Here is a 19760-nt window from a genome sequence, read left to right as displayed (position 1 = left end):
CTTATGCCTCAGGCTAGAAAGAAGTGGTGAGAACACTACACAGAGCCCTCAAATTTTACATGGGAGAAACAAAGTAGTTACACTAAGGTAGAAAGGGTGTCAAAGAGAATTATCAGAGCAAGCAGGTTTGAACAGAGTTGCCCAAGTTAAGAATGAGCAATGTATCATGAAAAAGCAATACAGCTATGTAAATACACCCCAGGAAAAAGAAGAGAAAGAGACTGAAGAATTCAGTCTGGAAGAAAACATTAGCCACACACAGAAACAGACTCCCCATACACAGGATAGAATTATTTAAGAATACAGATCCTATATAAAAAAAAGAACTCAAAGGCAAAATGAGACGCATCGTGAGCTTCCCTGGTGGCGCAGTGGTTAAGAATCGCTTGCCAATGTAGGGGACACGGGTTCGAGGCCTGGTTCGGGAATATCCCACATGCCGCAGAGCAACAAAGCCCGTGCACCACAACTACTGAGCCTGCACTCTAGAGCCTGCAAGCTACAACTACTGAGCCCCCGTGCCACAACTACTGAAGCCCGAGTGCCTAGAGCCCGTGCTCCACAACAAGAGAAGCCACCGCAATGAGAAGCCCATGCACCACAACAAAGAGCAGCCCCCGCTCGCCGCAACTAGAGAAAGCCCATGTGCAGCAACAAAGACCCAATGCAGCCAAAAATTTAAAAATAATAAAATAAAATGAGATGCATTGCTGAGGAAACAAAGTGAGAACTGAAATGACAGTAGTGCAGAGTTAATAAATTGGAAACAAGAAACTCATCAGAAAAAAATCAAATTAGTGATTTGGAGTAAAGACTTGAGAAAACTGTGAATATAGAGCAAAAGACAAAATATTTTAACATTAGAAGATGATAAATATGAAAGACAAAAAAGTTCCAGTGAAAGGATGAAGACTACCAAATGAAACATTAAAAGTGTTCAGGAATTTCATACAGGAAAAATTTCCCAAAATGAAATTAAAATTGAACCTTTAAAAGGAAAGGGCGGGGACATCTCTGCCAGTCCAGTGGTTGGGACTCCACTGTGTGGGGGCGTGGCTTTGATCCCTGGTTGGGGAGCTAGGATCCCGCAAGCCGCAAGGCTCGGCCAAAAAAAAAAAGGAAAGGGTATTTGATATAGTCTAAGGAAAAATGTCAAACTTTAACACAAATCAAGAATAATGGGGCTTCCCTGGTGGCGCAGTAGTTGAGAGTCCGCCTGTCGATGTAGGGGACACGGGTTCGTGCCCCGGTCTGGGAAGATCCCACATGCCGCGGAGCGGCTGGGCCCGTTAGCCATGGCCGCTGAGCCTGCGCGTCCGGAGCCTGTGTTCCGCAACGGGAAAGGCCACATCAGTGAGAGGCCCGCGTAACGCAAAAAAAGATAATTCTTTAGGCATCCAAGCAGAAACAGCAAGTCATTAAAAAAAAAAAAGAAAACCATGCCTTACAAACTTGGGGTGGGCTGGGGGAATCATCATAAATTAAGAATATTATGCCCACCCAAATTTCTGTTAAATTAAAAAGCAACAGGCAGAACTTCTCAGATGTGAGAAAAAAAAATCAGTAAATAACAGTTATCATGAGCCTTCCTTGAAAAAAATACTTAGTGATGAAATCCAACCGACCAAATGATGAATCGAAAAAGAAAGCTCAGGGCTTCCCTGGTGGCGCAGTGGTTGGCAGTCCACCTGCCGATGCAGGGGACACGGGTTCGTGCCCTGGTCCGGGAAGATCCCACATGCCGCGGAGCGGCTGGGCCCGTGAGCCATGGCCGCTGAGCCTGCGCGTCCGGAGCCTATTGGGGGAGGCCACAACAGTGAGAGGCCCGCGTACTGCAAAAAAAAAAAAAAAAAAAGAAAGCTCAGGGAATTCCTTGGCGGTCCAGTGGTTAGGACTCGGTGCTTTCACTGCTGTGGCCTGGGTTCAATCCCTGGTCGAGGAACTAAGATCCCACAAGCCCTGCTGCGCTGCCAAAAAAAAAAAAAAAAAAAAAAAAAAGGTCAGGACTAAAAAGACTATCGTTAAAAAACTGGTAGAAAGCATTAAATCCACTTAAATACAGAGCAAAAGCACAGAGCTAGGGGAATCATGATTGAAAAAATTCTATGTAAAGGCTGTGTAAACCTTGAGGTGGGTAGGGAGAAAAATAACAATGCTAATTACCTCATTTTTCTTAGCAGAGAGTCTAAACTTTGAAATTGAAACACAAAATGAAACTATGGTTTCACCTTTTAATGATTTTCATCTTTTGTTTTTAACTCTACAAAAACTTTTTAGAATGAATATTTCTTGGGATAAAGAAACATTTATCTGAAATTAGTTATTACTTTAGTTTCTTCTTTGTTGATTTTTAGTGAGATTTAAATACATTTTTGTAGTATAAATAGTATGATAGAATGATTCTTATTCTTATAAATTTTTTTTTCTATCCATCCATGCAACCATACACCCACCTATCATCCATCCTCCTATACAGAGACATCTAGAATGATGTTTAATGAATGTTAATTATAACTGGCTATTTCTGGGTGATGGACTTGGGTGATTTGTTGTTTCTTTATACTTTATTACCTAAACTTTTTATAAGAGTATGTACCATTTTTGAAAAGTAAAATCATTCTTGGGGCTTCCCTGGTGGCGCAGTGGTTGGGAGTCCGCCTGCCAATGCAGGGGACGCGGGTTCGGGCCCTGGTCTGGGAGGATCCCACATGCTGCGGAGCGGCTGGGCCCATGCGCCACAACTGCTGAGCCTGTGCTCTAGAGCCCGTGTGCCACGGCTACTGAGGCCCATGTGCCTAGAGCCCGTGCTCTGCAACGGGAGAGGCCATCGCAATGAGAGGACCGTGCACTGCAGCTAGGAGTGGCCCCAGCTCGCTGCAACTGGAGAGAGCCCGTGCACAGCAACAAAAAAGACGCAACGCAGCCTAAATAAATAAATAAATAATAAAATAAATAAATTTATTAAAAAAAAAAAAAAAAAAAAAAAAAAAAGTAAAATCATTCTCTAAAATGCAAGAAAAATATATGTTATCATATACTAATAATATTAAATTGCCTGAATTATTCCTGTGGTAAATACAAAAAATATACACCAGGGGGAAAATCTACACATTTCACATAACATAATTTAACCATTTCAATTAAGTCTCTTGCTCCTTCACTGAATTTTGTGGTAGACTCTCATTATTTTTCTGTATAAATTGTCCATCTTTTCTCCAATATGATCAAAGAGATAAAGTTTCAAAAATAGTGAAACATATTAAGGTTAACTTTAAAAAAAAATCCTCCATTTATTTCTCCCTTGCCTCCCTGAAGTTTTACTCCAGTAAAATATCTTTAGGTGATAACTATTGGGCAGTGCAAGTCTTAAACACTGTATTACAACACTAAAAAGCTGTAGGAAGACATGTCCCAATTCTAGGGAACTTCCTTTGCTCCTAGCAGAGGAACTTTCCTTTAGCACTCTGTATCTGCAGCACTTGGGAAAAGCCAACTCAACCATGAAAGCCTTTGTTCCACTCCTAATTCTCACATGATACATGCAAAAATGTGTCTGGATAATTTCTCTCTTCTTGTTTTACCATTTAAATACAGTCAGTCTTCATTTTTTGTGGATTCCTTACTTGTGACTACATCTACTCACTAAAATGGATTTGTAACCCAAATCAACATTCACAGCACTTTCCTCGTAGTTCACAGACATGCCACAGAGTGGCAAAAAATTTGAATCACCTAACATGCATGTTCCCAGGTGAGACTGAAAGAGGTGACATTCTGCCTTCTTGCTTCAGCTCTCACTATAAACAAGTGTCCTCTTCACACTCTATTTAGTGTCATGGTTTTCACATTTGTGTGTTTTTTGCTGGTTTTTTCACTGTTTAAAATAGCCCCCAAGCATACTGCTAAAGTGCTGTCTAGTGTTTGTAAGTGCAAGAAGGCTGTGATGTGCCTTACAGAGATAATGGATCAACAACATATAATATTAAATGAGGTAGTTCTGACAGACACACACATAAAACAAAGTTATGTACTGATCAGCTGACAAAAATGTTGTAACCAGAGGCTTGTAAGAACTTACCCTGTATTTCCCTAGGAACAATGGCTCAATATTTGCCAATTCAGTGTTCTTGGCAAATTTATAGAGGATAACTACCGTGAATAATGAGAACTGAATATATATGAATAATGAGAATTAACTGCATATACATTAATACAAGATATCACTCAGAAAAACCTACAAAATTCTGTTAACACTGTTAAGAATGGGAAAAAACTAAAAATCCACATTAAATATAATTACTTCACAGAATTACAACTTTAATGCTAATATTGTATTTAATTCATAATAAAATATTTGTAATTCAGTCACATCCTAAATCTTCAGTGCATGACAAGAGTAAAACCTTCAAATCTTGAAACCAGGTCCAAAGTAGTTTTTAAAAGTAAATTTAGTTATAATTTTTCCAATATAAAGATAAAATTTATTTTATACTATGGTGAAAAGTATTTTTAAAGTTTAGAACCTAAATATATTCAAAGGCTACACAGAAGCTATATTATATCAATATACAATTCATTTTATAATGAGAGGAGTTACAATATTTATTGAGTTTTGGTTTTGTGTTTAGCATGTATGTTTTCCTCAAATGCTGGGTTTTGGTGAATTTTTCAGTGGCAAGAAGAAATCTTACACTAAAATAATTAGTACTGCCAAAAATAGCACTAGTATTTTAACTCTGTCAGTAATTTTATCTCCCTTGGTACTTAATCTCAAGAAAGTATTTAAAGATTTGATTAAAATAATGGGTAGAAATACTGAAGTACTGGGACTTCCCTGAAGGTGCAGTGGTTAAGAGTCTGCGCTCAATGCAGGGAGCGCAGGTTCGATCCCTGGTTGGGGAACTAAGATGCCACATGATGCGTGGCGTGGCCAAAAACTTAAAAAAAAAAAAGAAAGAAAGAAAGAAAAAAAAAAGAAATACTGAAATACTACTATCTACCCACAAAACACAGAAGTTGTATCTTGCATATAATAATCATTCAATAAATGTCTGCTTATTGAACTGAAAAATTAAAACACTATCACGTTTCAAACAGAGGAAATGTCACTGGATAATTAACTGACTAACTTAACATGAAACAAAAAAATTACCTTCTATATACTTTAAAAGCCTCTGAGGAGGTAATAAAGGGAATCGAATTGGGTCTAGCACTTCCACCACATGTTTTCTTCTCTTTCCGAGATCTTTCAGAATCCACTGCATTGCAGCTAAGAAGACCTGGTATTCATCCTCGATGCTAAGCTCTTCACTTCGCAAAATTTTGATCAGCTGATCTTTTGTAAGTGCCAGGAACTCTTCCCCACTATGAACCTCCAAGAAATGGACATGAATGTAGTTTTCTGTAAATTCCAAAAGATCATGGCAGGCAATCTGCTCAGAGAACTGAAAGATCCCAATGCAGTTCAGTGGATCAATTTGTCCTTTCAGAAATTCACAGCAAAGATTAACAACTTCAGTCAACTGTAGCATGTCTGCTGCAACAATCAGCTCTTGGACATTATTCACTCCTATGTTCACTATACCTAGGGAAGTAAGGAGACAAAATAACCAATAAAATAAAATAAACATTTGACTTATATTCAAAGACCATTATATTCAATACTTGATTCCACTGATAGCTTAGGCTTTGCCAGGTAGATACTAAGTATAAAGGTAACAAAGAACTTGTAGAAAGGTGCAGAACTTAAATGATAATGGTACCCCACATTCATGTAACACTTAACAATGAACCAGGCACAGCATTAATTGCTTTATACATTCACTTAACCCTCGCTACCACTCCATATAACAGGGTTTTTCCCCCTTATTATTATTTTTTAAAAATTAATTAATTATTTATTTTTGGCTGCACTGGGTCTTCGATGCTGTGCGCAGGCTTTCTAGTTGTACTGAGCAGGGGCTACTCTCTGTTGCAGTGCGCAGGCTTCTCATTGTGGTGGCTTCTCTTGCTGTGTGGAGCATGGGATCTAGGCGCGCAAGCTTTAGTAGTTGCAGCACGTGGGCTCAGTAGTTGTGGCTCGCAGGCTCTAGAGCACAGGCTCAGTAGTTGTGGTGCACTGGCTTAGTTGCTCCGCGGCATGTGGAATCTTCCCGGACCAGGGCTCGAACCTGTGTCCCCTGCATTGGCAGGCAGATTCTTAACCACTATGCTACCAGGGAAGTACCCACTTTCATATATGTTTATAATGACTTTGGGAAGATATCAAATACTCAATTATATTTAGAAGGGAAAAAAACCACTGTAATTCTACCTAATAAGGATAAACTCTCCATTCAATCTTATACTTTCCCTTTATCCCTTTAAAACATTCAACTAAACTATGTGTCTAAAGTTTGTATTCCCAAATAGATTTATAAACTCTGTTGGGGCAAGGCTTGTTCTTTCTGTATTCCCAATGCCTAGCACACACTAGGTGCTCAAAAAAATTATTATATATGAATGAATGGCCAAAGACATTATGGTGAGAGGAAGACTATGGCTTGATGAATGCAAACAGGGGTTTTTGAAAAGTATAGGAAATGGAATCCACCATGGGAATAAATGGTAGTGGCTGCAGAGAAAACTGCGATAAGACTTAATTGAATGAAATGAGAATTCACTACAAATTTGGAGAAGATAAGATCATGGGTTGTGATGGAAGGTAACTGAATGACTGCTACTGGATGAAACCAAGAGTTACTTGAAAGTACTAAAAGAATGCCCTACAGCTTAATAAGGCTTTACAGATTATTAAAAGCACTTTTACAGCAACAAAAAAACTAATAACCCAATTGAAAAATTGGCAGAAGACCTAAATAGACATTTCTCCAAAGAAGACATACAGATAGCCATCAGGCACATAAAAAGATGCTCAACATTGCTAATTATTAGAGAAATGCAAATCAAAACTACAATGAGGTACCACCTCATACCAGTCTGAATGGCCATCATAAAAAATTCTACAAATAACAAAGGTTGGAGAGAGTGTGGACGAAAAGGAACCTTCCTACGCTGTTGATGGGAACATAAGTTGGTGCAGCCACTATGGAAAACAGTATGCAGGTTCCTCAAAAAACTAAAAATAGAGCTGCCATATGATCCAGCAATTCCACTCCTGGGCATATATTGGGACAAACCTATAATTCAAAAAGATACAAGTACCCCTTTGTTCATGGCAGCACTATTCACAATAGCCAAGACCTGAAAACAACCTAAATGTCCACTGACAGATGAATGGATAGATATACAATGGAATACTATTCATCATAAAAAAAAAAAAAAGAAACAGGGACTTCCCTGGCAGTCCAGTGGTTAAGACTCTGTGCTTCCACTGCAAGGAGCACGGGTTTGATCCCTGGTCGTGGAACTAATATCCTTCATGCCTCGAGGCCAAAAATAAATAGATAAATAAATAAAAATAAAAAAGAATTTAAACATTTCATTTGCAGCAACATGGATGGACCTACAGATTATCATACTCAGTCAGAAAGAGAAAGACATACCATATGATATCACTTATGTGTGAAATCTAAAATATGACACAAATGAACTTACCTACAAAACAGAAACAGATTCACAGACATAGAGAACAGATTTGTGGTTGCCAAGGGGGTGGGGGGTAGGGGAGGGATGGGTTGGGAGTTCGGGATTAGCAGATGCAAACTATTATATACAGAATGGAAAAACAAGGTCCTACTGTATAGCACAGGGAACTATCAATATCTGCTGTATGGCAGAAATTAATACAACATTGTAAATCAACTATACTTCAATAAAATTAAAAAATAAAAATAAAACAGTAAGCTACATGTAAAAGAATGAAATAAGAACATTTCCTAACACCATACACAAAAATAAACTCAAAATGGATTAAAGACTTAAATGTAAGGCCAGACACTATATAACTCTTAGAGGAAAACATAGGCAGAACACTCTATGACATAAATCACAGCAAGATCCTTTTTGATCCACCTCCTAAAGAAATGGAAATAAAAACAAAAATAAACAAATGGGACCTAATGAATCTTAAAAGCTTTTGCACAGCAAAGGAAACCCGACACAAGACAAAAAGGCAACCCTCAGAATGGGAGAAAATATTTGCAAGTGAATCAATTGACAAAGGATTAATCTCCAAAATATACAAGCAGCTCATGGAGCTCAATATCAAAAAAAAAAAAACAACCCAATCCAAAAATGGGCGGAAGACCTAAACAGAGATTTCTCCAGAGAAGTTATACAGATTGCCAACAAACACATGAAAGGATGCTCAACATCACTAATCATTAGAGAAATGCAAATCAAAACCACAGTGAGGTATCACCTCACACTGGTCAGAATGGCCATCATCAAAAATCTACAAACAATAAATGCTGGAGAGGGTGTGGAGAAAAGGGAACCCTCTTGCACTGTTGGTGGGAATGTAAATTGATACAGCCACTATGGAGAACAGTATGGAGGTTCCTTATAAAACTAAAAACAGAACTACCATATGACCCAGCAATCCCACTACTGGGCATATACCCTGAGAAAACCATAATTCAAAAAGAGATATGTACCACAATGTTCATTGCAGCACTAGTTACAATAGCCAGGACATGGAAGCAACCTAAGTGTCCATTGACAGATGAATGGATAAAGAAGATATGGCACATATATACAATGGAATATTACTCAGCCATAAAAAAGAAAGCGAAATTGAGTTATTTGTAGTGAGGTGGATGGACCTAGAGTCTGTCATACAGAGTGAAGTAAGTCAGAAAGAGAACAACAAATACCATATGCTAATACATATATATGGAATCTAAAAAGAAAAAAAAAAGGTTCTGATGAACCTAGGGGCAGGACAGGAATAAAGATGCAGATGTAGAGAATGGACTCTTGAGGACACGGGGAGGGGGAAGGGTAAACTGGGACAAAGTGAGAGAGTAGCATTGACATATATACACTACCAAATGTAAAATAGATAGCTGGTGGGAAGCAACTGCATCTCATGGGGAGATAAACTCAGGGCTTTGTGACCACCTAGAGGGGTGGGATAGGGAGGGTGGGAGGGAGATGCAAGACGGAGGGGATATGGGGATATATGTATACATATAGCTGATTCACTTTGTTATACCGCAGAAACTAACACAACACTGTAAAGCAATTATACTCCAAAAAAGATGTTAAAAATAAATAAATAAAATAAAATTCTAGCTCTACCCCAGCAGTATGACCTTCACCTTATGAAATCTAAATATACTTTCTGAGGGTTTAAAAACAAAAGTATTTTTACATTTATTAAAATTTATCTCATGTAACCTTCACATGAATTAAAAAGTGCTACTATCCCCAGTTTATGAATAAGGAGAATGAGGCTCTCACAAGCTCATTTCTATTTTTTAAGTACCTACTTTACATTACCTATAAAACTCTGTAAAGGCACAGGCCACACCTGTCTTGTTTACTATCATATCCCCAGTGCCTAGCTCAAAAAATATATTCACATATATATTGAAAGAATGAATGAATAATTGACTAAAGTTAAATGAAATGCTTTGTATCACACAGCTAGTTAGTGGCAGAGCTAGATCACAAACCCAGGTCATTTTAAGTGAAGTGTGTAAAAATCTATGGTGGGAAGAATCTGTTAAGACCTATTAGAATTGTGATCGGTTAATAAAGAATGTCCAGAGGAGGACTTCCCTGGTGGCGCAGTGGTTGGGAATCTGCCTGCCAATGCAGGGGACACAGGCTCGAGCCCTGGTCCGGGAAGATCCCACATGCCACAGAACAACTAAACCCATGCGCCACAACTACTGAGCCTGTGGTCTAGAGCCCACAAGCCACAACTACTGAGCCCACGTGCCACACCTACTGAAGCCCACACGCCTAGAGCCCGTGCTCCGCAACAAGAGAAGCCACCGCAGTGAGAAGCCTGTGTACCGTGGTGAAGAGTGGCCCCCGCTCACCGCAACTAGAGAACAGCCTGTGCTAGCAAAGAAGACCCAACACAGCCATAATTAATTAATTAATTTAAAAAAAATGTCCAGAGGAGAGATTAATAGAATAACAGGTTTTGCTGCCCCATCCCAAAAAAGGAAATGCTATTACAATGAAAATCAAAGATCATGTTTTTAAAGAACTAATTGTATCAAAGATTACAAAGTTCCCTGTCCAATAAATACCCAATATTCATTTTCATTTAATCCGTACTAACAGAACCTTGATTTTGTTGTGAGTGGCAATTGTGTCCTGCTGAAAATTAAATTTCTCATCCTCCCTTGCAGATGGGGGTGAATTTTTTTTTTTTTGCGGTACGCGGACCTCTCACTGTTGTGGCCTCTCCCGTTGCAGAGCACAGGCTCCGTACGCGCAGGCTCAGCGGCCATGGCTCACGGGCCCAGCCGCTCTGCGGCATGTGGGATCTTCCCGGACCGAGGCACGAACCCGTGTCCCCTGCATCAGCAGGCGGACTCCCAACCACTGCGCCACCAGGGAAGCCCTGGGGGTGAATTTTTGACTGAGTTTGGCCAACTTGATACAGGTAGCAGTTATTGGGGAGGGCTACCAGAAAAGCTTAAAAAGGGATAGACTCAGCCGGCAGGTCCTTTTACCTTTTCCTCTTCTGCCTTCCACTGGCTAAAGTTCACTGATCATGAGATTAGAAGCTACAAGCTATAGATGGTGGAGCAAAATGTTGGAAGAATAACGGGCTACTAATGACATAAAGAAGCCACCATACCAGCCTTGGGATGGCTTCTATGGATTCATTTTTGTTGGAAAAATAAACTCCTGTCTTGTTATTTTATATCTTTTACTAGGGGCCAAATGCTGTTCTTTACTGTTAACCAATTTTACCTTAAATGTCAATATTCTACAATGTTATTATCCCCCAGATATGCTCAGTAGCTTTTATTTCTCTAGGTTTTACTACTTTTTATTCCTTTGATGGAAGTGCTAATCATCAGCTATATGGAGATGATGCCATGAACATTCTCTTTCACTAGCTATCTCTTGTTGCTACCGTCAGACAGCAGAGGCAGAATAAGCAACTTGTGGAACTTCTTCTGTTTTTATGTTGTTTGACACTAATTGCATTGGATTAATCTGTATTAATTTATACTTTGCAAATAAGAGAAGCAGGGGCATTTATGAAATAGTTTAATCAGCTCACATAAGTCGCTTAGAAAAGTGAGGTCAAGAACCCCTCAATGTTAATCTGTACACTAGTCAATAGGCAGAGCTGCACTGCTTTCAGCAGATAAAAGATAATCATTTTTATTTTTTTAATTTATTTTTTTAACGTGATAATCATTTTTACAATCGCAAATTAAAAGCTATTTTCTGAAAATTTCCAAAAAGGAATATGAAACTACACAAAGAAAAGAAATCACCTTGGGACTTCAGTGGTGGTGTAGTGGTTGAGAATCCGCTTGCCAATACAGGGGACACGGGTTAGAGCCCTGGTTTCGTCATTTTCCAGGTTTAAATAACATGCTTTAAGTAAACAATACTTTATCAGGCCATATCCCACCAAGTAGTCCTTTAAGGAGAGCAAGGTATATTCTCAAAACTAGAGTGTAAACAAACATAGTCTTTGTTTTCAAACATTTTTTCCTGATTATAAGAGTAATATATATTCACTACAGAAAAAAACTTTAGGGACTTCCCTGGTGGCGCAGTGATTAAGAATCCGCCTGTCAACAATGCAGGGGACATGGGTTCGATCCCTGGTCCGGGAAGATCCCACATGACACGGAGCAACTAAGCCTGTGCGCCACAGCTACTGAGCCTGCTCTCTAGAGCCCGTGAGCCACGACTACTGAAGTCCACGCGCCTAGAGCCCGTGCTCCGCAACAAGAGAAGCCACCACAATGAGAAGCCCGCGCACCACAACGAAGAGTAGCTCCTGCTCCCCACAACTAGAGAAAGCCAGCGCACAGCAACGAAGACCGAATGCAGCTAAAAATAAAATAAAAAATTAAATCTTTTAAAATAACTAAAACAAAATAACTTTAAGGCAGAAAAGCACAAAAATGAAAATCACATTTTCCCATACACATACACTTTTTTTTTTTTTGGCCGCACTGCACGACTTGTGGGAAGTGTGGAGTCCTAAAGACAGGACCACCAGGAAATCCCTATATTAACATTAATACTTTAGTGTATCTCTTTCAAATCTTTTTTCCATGTATATTTATGTTACATATAAGACATATTTTACACTATGGTTTTTGTGTACATTTTATAATGTCATTAAAACTCTTCAAAAACATTTTAAAAATAAAAGTTTGTTTAAATTAATACATGCTGATTATAGACATATTGAGGAAAAAACAAAAAAAAGGGAAAAATAAGAATCTTCCGTATTCCATCATTTAGAGATAAACGCTTATAAATATTCTAGTCTCTTTCTGTGCACAAATACACAAATGAATTTTTTTTTTTACAAAATTGTGGTGATACTTATATCCAGATTTTTTTTCACTTAATATATTGCAAACATTCTTCCATGAGAATGTATATGTGTGTGTACATATATACAAATATAATTTGTGAGAACTAAAAATTATTCCATTATATATACATGTACCATAATTTATTTAACCATATAACCTACTGAGGGACAATCAAACTGTATTCCATTATATAGTATTATAAATAATGTTACAATAAATGTAAATATTTGCCTGTATCACTAATTAATTCCTTAGGATTCCCAGAAAAGGAATACTGGGTCAAAAGATACGAACTTTTTGTTTTGTTTTGATTTTTTTGGCCATGCCATGCAGCATTCAGGGATCTTAGTTCCCCGACCAGGGACTGAACCCGAGCCCCCTGCAGTGGAAGGCGAAGTCTTAACAACAACTGGACCACCAGGCAAGTCCCGATATGAAGTTTTTGAAGGCTCATAATAACATATTGTTAAATCACTTTCTATATGTTAGATCAAGTTATATTCCCATAGCAGAACGTGAGTGATTGCATCATTCTTCACTCAAAGCTACAAGTTCACTTAACATACCTGTGTAAATGAAATCTAGAAGTATTTGAAAGATTCCAGCTTCAATTCCTAGAATCTGTACAACATCTTTTGAGGACTCTTTCATTCCTCCAGCGAACAAAGCTGCAAAGTAAGGACTACTGGCAGCCAAAACCAGCCGATGAACTTTGAAAGTTTCCTTTCCAACTTGCAGCTGCACATCGCAGAAATGCTGTCCATTTCTCATTTTATTGATCTGGGCCAAGATGAGTTGAGCATGTTTATCTGATGAAAAAGGACTATCACCAGCCTTGGCACAGCCCTCATTAGCCATGATGATGACAGATTAATTAAAAGGACTGTTGCCCATAATCTGGTCCCTGAAAAAAAAAAACCAAAGAGACCAAACAATGTATTTTTGTGTTTAACATGTCTTCTATTCATACACGTATGAAACATTCCCTATCCTCAAGGAGCTTACAATCTATTTAGGGACATAAAAACACATATGAAACAAATAAGGGCTAAATTGTGTGGTACTATTTCTAACAGGGTTTCAAAGAAGGGAATAAATAATGGGGCCTAAAATAATTAGATGGCGCTTCACAGCAGAAATGGAACCTGAACTGGACACTGAGTGACAGTGTATTAAGATATGAGGAGAGGGCATAAACCCTTTTGGGTGGAGTAAAGAAAATGAGGAAAGGCACAAAGATATAAAGATATTTTTGTACACTGCAGTAAGGAAGCACACATGGCAGCCAAAATGAACTTTCAAAAAACAACTGTGATCAGGCCAACTGTCTGCTTAAGATCCTTCAATTTGTACACTTCCCTTAGCACACAAAGCCCTTCAAATTTCACCTCTACCTATCCAGTCCTACCTCCTATAATCCTTTGAACTTAATACTCCAACAAAACCTAACAATTTGCAGTTCTCTAAACACATCTCTTTCATGGCACTCTTCCCCCTCCTTTTCTTTCTGGATCTTTGTTATAAATCAAGACTGTTCAAACTTACTTTCCTCCAGGAAATCTTCCCTGTTCCTCTTTCCTCTGGGTTTGGTGCTCACCCTAACCTTACCTATTTTACAGTATATTATCACATTCTACCTTGTCAGACATTTTACCACCCTACTCCCTACACAGACACACAGACACAACAAACACACACACACTCTGAAAGTTCTCTGAAAGATAACTCCTTAGGGACTATCTTTCATAGCTGTAGCACCAGTATCTAACATATCTTGTTTTCAAATGTTTGTGAAATAAATGAGCACAAAGAAATAACAATAATAGCTTAGGCTGTTTTTGTTTAATTCTGATAACTTTTCCACACATTATGCCAATTGTAATTCTCACAATAATTAAGAGGCTGGAAGAAAAAGATATTGTTATTTGAAATAAGAGAAGGAAACTGAAGCTCAGTTTCCCAAGGTCACAGAGTTAGTATAATGACAGTCCTGGTATTTAAACCCAGGTCTTCTCACTCTAAATCCTGGGTTTTTCCCATCATATCATGTGCATATAGAGAAGGAGCTTTGAAACCCAAGCATAGCAATTTAACATGAACCTTTACAGGGTTATGGAGAATAAACATGACAATAGTCATGTTTCAGAACTGTTATTTGAGCTTTCAGAGGATGAGCTAAGAGGTAGCAAAGTCTTAGAAAACAGCCTTCCAGCTTTAACAATGAGAATCAAAGGGATAAATCCAAGTTACTTTTTGAATAAAGAAACCATGAGATCCAGTAATATAAGAGATATGGAGATGAAGCACAGGGGAAATCTAAGATGACTAAGGTATTTAGGCATCAAGGAAAATTAGTAATAAGACTGACAGAAATGGTGTGACCTGATGTTAAAGAAAAGGGGGGGCTAAATTTATAGCATTCAGTCAAACTTATTAAAGTAAAAATAACTAAGCTGATTATCACGATTATCTAGGAATTAACTTATTGAGAAATTTTATTGAAAAGTTCCGAGGTAGCTGCTAAAACTTCACATCAGCATCAACATAAATGTCAACATATTACATTTAACTGGCATATAAAAGCAAACAGTGTATTTGTCTCTACATAGAAATTTGACCTGCAGATATTATTAAACATGGCATGGCTGTCAGTCTTTCTTCTGTTTTAGATTTCTTCCTATCAGCAGATTTTGGACCCAACTGGTTTGTTTAATTACAAGGTACCTCCTCTGCCCCCAACTTCAGGGCATCAAGCACAGCTACTGAACTAAAATGCTGCCTCCTGCTACAAAAAAGTTACTGAATTATCCATCCACTCTGGCAGCCGACAGCAGAAATCCTACTCTATTACTACTACGCTTCTTAGTAACTGCTGATACTATCCCACTGCCACTGGAGTACTTCATTCCAAAAGGCGGCACGTGGTATGACCCTATTTCCAAAAGGAAAGAGCATAATTCAGGGACATCGCATACGGATGTAAGGGACGTGCCCCAAGAGACACAAACTTGAAAGGCAGATTATTTAGGAAACGGTGGAGACGCCCAGAGGAAGTAAAGAGGACCTATGTTTAGTGGCCTCGAAGTCACTGCTGCGAGGATCTGGAAGCTGCTTCATTCAGCAAAGCGTGTCAGAAAGAATCCCAGGACTAGCAAGCGTCAAAAAAAATGAGGCTCTTTGTGCTTGACTTGGGGGCTGGACCTGGAGAGCTACCCCTAAGCTGCTGCGACACTAAAGGCAGATAAACATTCCGGTGCTACCTAAACGGCAGGGAAGACATCTCAAATACTTCTGGTGACAACAGACGGGCCGGAACTCGGCCTCGGATTCCCCAGTGGGGGCGGGGAGAAGAGAGGCAGGAAGGGACCGGACTAGACGACGTTCTGGGCGAAAACACTTCGATTATTAGAGGCACGCCTGAACGGCAGGAGGAAGCCGGTTCCTGAGGCTCCTCGCACTCTCCTCAAGGATCCCGAGAGCCGGAGAGAGCCGAGGAGAAAATTCCCAATCCCGTCATAGGCGCCCCCGGGACGCAGGCCCTTCTTACCCGCCGCTTCCCCTTCCCGCTGGCGCCCGCTCAGGCTCTGCGTGCGCAGCCGCGATAAGCTAGCGCACAGACGGGGCGGGGAAAGCCCGGCGGGGTGACAAGGCGCGGGTGACTGGGCAGTGCGGATCGTTGAGGGCTTGAGGCGAGGCCCGGCCGGCTGAGGGGGCCTCTCCGCTCCGCTGGCAGGGCGGGTTTGCGCGTGCGCTCTGCTCTTTCGTTCACGGAGAGCGGCGGCTCTCGGTGCCGGGCTGCTGCGGCGCTGGGCTCGTGCTTGATTCCCGGCGGGCAATGGCCTTTGGCCAGCTTAAGCTCCCGCCTTCTGGGGCTGGCCGGCTTGCCGTTTCCACGCCGCCTACCCTCTCTCGATTCTTGTGGCGTCTCAGGCAGCCAGCGAGCCTCAGTGCTAATGAAAGAGTCGGGATCTCCTCTCCTCACGCAGCCTGTGACGCTGCTCCCCAGGAAGTCAACAACTGGCTGGCTAAACGGCTTGCAGTTTGCACCTCCAGGCCCATCCGTCCTTCCAAGCTCCTGACTGCCCCACGGAGGGAACACACAGAGTAGAATTCAATGTTACCCACACCCAAGATCTGGACAAAGTCATTTCTGCAGTGAAAGGAATTGCAGGTGTATATGTCACTTCTTTTTCTGCTAGGTACAATATATTTTCCTCTTTTTCGTGTGTATTAATTTGTAAGAATCTTTCTTACAAATTCTATAACACTGTTATTTAAGTTTACAACAAATTATTTTCCTAGGTCGGTTTACAAAGCAGCATACTTCTCATTTGCATGTGGGTCACTGAGGAGGAGAACTATGGGATTTTTTCAAAACAATAAAGATGGTGAGTAGCGCACACACAGACACACACAAAAAAACACCCCCACATCACCGCACCCCTCACGCAGGGCTGGGCGCTTCTCTGTTCCTTACCATTCACTCAGATCACTTTGAGTCTCTGCCTGACTGAGCCCCGCGCTATGAGTGGATGTCTACTTTGAGTGAAGGGACAACTCAAAACGTCCAGTTATTTAAACTGTTGAACCTCATAATATGGCACATTTAAAAATGGCTTTCAAACTTTCGGACCCCAGCTCACAGTGAGCAAAAACATTCTACATCAAACCGGATACCACATACCTACCACACAGATAGATATACACATCTGAAACAAAAATTTCACAAAACTCTTGTTGGGGAGGGAGAAATTTCCCCCTCTACTCATCTTGATTTCTTGTGTCTGGACTAATAATAAAATTGACACAAGACAGTTTAACAGGAAAAAAAAGAAAATTTAGTTGTTCACAAGGAGGACTCATAGAAAGGGGCTTAAGAAGTGGCCAAAGCAGACAGGCTTTATATATTTAAACAGAGAAACAATCAATTTATGAAGAATTGACAGGACAAAGAAACTAGGTTTTGGGAGTTCAATTAGCGAAGAATCTAAACAGTTTGGGCTTGGGGTAGTAAATGGGAGGAAGTAACAAGGTTTGTTTATACAGGCTTGTTGACCTGAATTCCCTATCTCTGGTGATAAGAGTGTCCTTCTACCTCCAAATGCAGGGAGTGCACCTTTCACGTGAGAGATTTATTTCCTGCTTTCAGGGAGATAGAAAGGAGGGTTAGAGTGTCTCTCTTGCGTTGGCCATCTCTTAAGTTACTTTAATTCAAAAAAATTGGGACTTCCCTGGTGGTGCAGTGGTTAAGAATCCGCCTGCCAATGCAGGGGACACGGGTTTGAGCCCTGGTCCGGGAAGATCCCACATGCCACAGAGCAGCTAAGCCCATGCACCACAACTACTGAGCCTGTGCTCTAGAGCACGTGAGCCACAACTACTGAGCCTGCATGCCAAAACTACTGAAGCCTGTGCGCCTAGAGCCGGTGCTCCACAGCAAGAGAAGCCACCGCGATGAGAAGCCCACGCACTGCAGCGAAGCGTAGCCCCAGCTCACCTCAACTAGAGAAAGCCCCCCTACAGCAACGAAGACCCAACGTGGCCAAAAATAAATAAATAAAATAAATTTAAAAAAAAAGATCAATATGCCATTGAGGTACATTTTGGGGCAACCTACCCTGGGCCCCAACACTTATTTATATTTACTACCAGCAATGCAGTAAATTTCTATTGCTTCTTTTTGATTTCATTACCAAAAAAATGCTGAAAGGGAACTGTTGTAAGGAAAAATTGTCAAAGACTTGGAAATGAGCAAAAGAAATTACTTTTCAGTGTAAGCCTGGGCATTGTCTAGCAGACACTGGAAGGATTTGAATGCATAGGGATGTCTTTCTGTTGACTAAGATCTTTTACAAGAAAACTGGTAGTATTTAGAATAATTCTTGTCCACGTCGAAGAAAAGATACCCCCAAACATTACATTTTATGGACCTATAGGGTATTAAACCACTTTGCCTCTGTTAGCGAATTCATTTCAATATTCTTGTTTCTTAGCAAATTCGTACAACTTTCCTGTAACATTTTACTGGCTCACTCATTAATTAACGAGATAAATAACATTTTGATGTGTTTATTTTATATTCCTATGAATATAGGTTTATATTCATTTTATATTCGGTTTACCTTTCAGAAAATTATACCTCAGCACCACTAAAATTAATTTCACAATTTACTATTGTATTGCACCTAGCAATATGAAAACTGGTGCTTAGAGCATATACCTAGGAGCAGAACTGCTGGAACATAGGATATGTGCATCTTCAATTTCATTAGAAAATACTTCTTTTCCAAACTCATTTTTCCAGTTTACATTTCCACCAGCAGCAAATGAGAGTTGCCTGGCTTCACATCCTTGCCAACACCTAGTATCATCAGATGTTTCAATTTTGTATAATCTGATGAGTGTAAAATGGTATTTTATTTTTATTATAATTTACATTCCCTGATTATTAATGAAATCAGGCAGTAAAAAGATGTTTATAAGCTGCTATGGACTGAATTTTGTCCCCCCACAACTTGTATGTTGAAGCCCTAATTCCCAATGTGATGATATTTGGAGGTGGGGCTTGAGGGAGTTAATTAGGATTAGATGAGATCATGAGGATGGGGCCCTCATGATGAGATTAGTGCCCTTATAAGAAGAGACACCAGAGCATGCTTGCTCTCCCTCACTCCACCCACACATGCATGATAGAAGGCCATGTGTCTAGTGAAAAGGTGGCCAACTAGCCCCCATTTGCATAAAGAAGCAGTCATAAGAGCTCATAGGGAGATGATGGCTGCCTATCACCAAGCCGAGAGAGAGAGGCCGCAGAATGAAACCTACCTGGCTGGCAACTTGATCTTGGATTTTCCAGTCTCCAGAACTGTGAGAAATAAACTTCTGTTGTTTAAGCCAAGGGTCTGCAACCCCTGGTCCGTGGAGTGGTACCGGTCCACAGCTTGTTAGGAACCCGGCTGCACAGCAGGAGGTGGGCACTGAGGAGCAAAGCTTCATCTGCCGCTCCCCATCACTCGCATTACTGCCTGAACCATCTTCCCTCCCACCCCCGTGGAAAAGTTGTCTTCCACAAAACCAGTCCCTGGTGCCAAAAAGGTTAGAGACCACTGATTTAAATGACCCAGTCTGTGGAATTTTGTTATGAGAGTCAAAGCAAACTAATACATAGGCCAGTTAAGTTTCCTTTTGTGTAGAATGGCTATACATGTGTTTTGCCCAGTTTTCCATTGAATTTTTAGTTTCTTATTTAGGATGTTTTTTGATTATATATGTTGCCAA

At 40.1% G+C, this 19760-nt stretch overlaps 1 protein-coding gene across 5 annotated transcripts in view; it reads right to left on the bottom strand.

Moving 5' to 3' along the window:
• IPP (intracisternal A particle-promoted polypeptide) overlaps positions 1-16136 on the bottom strand; it is a 40606-nt gene extending 24470 nt beyond the window's left edge. For 3 of the 5 annotated variants that reach the window (XM_082652638.1, XM_082652640.1, XM_082652641.1), the window contains exons 1-3: positions 16030-16136; positions 13049-13386; positions 5153-5584 (exon numbers count right to left, since the gene is read on the bottom strand). In XM_082652638.1, coding sequence (XP_082508764.1) covers positions 5153-5584; positions 13049-13340 — 724 coding nt within the window. In that variant the 5' untranslated portion in view covers positions 13341-13386; positions 16030-16136. Of the gene's footprint in view, positions 1-1896; positions 1963-5152; positions 5585-13048; positions 13387-15742; positions 15835-16029 lie in introns of those variants that run through there. The other 2 variants (XM_082652642.1, XM_082652639.1) reach the window with 2 other exon arrangements.
• Between the last annotated feature and the right edge of the window lie 3624 nt (positions 16137-19760).

This window comes from Grampus griseus (assembly GCF_964374135.1).
Source record: "Grampus griseus genome assembly, chromosome: 1".
Classification (NCBI taxonomy): domain Eukaryota; kingdom Metazoa; phylum Chordata; class Mammalia; order Artiodactyla; family Delphinidae; genus Grampus; species Grampus griseus.
The sequence above is the reverse complement of the archived record's forward strand: the minus strand, read 5'-3'. Positions and strand labels throughout refer to the sequence as shown.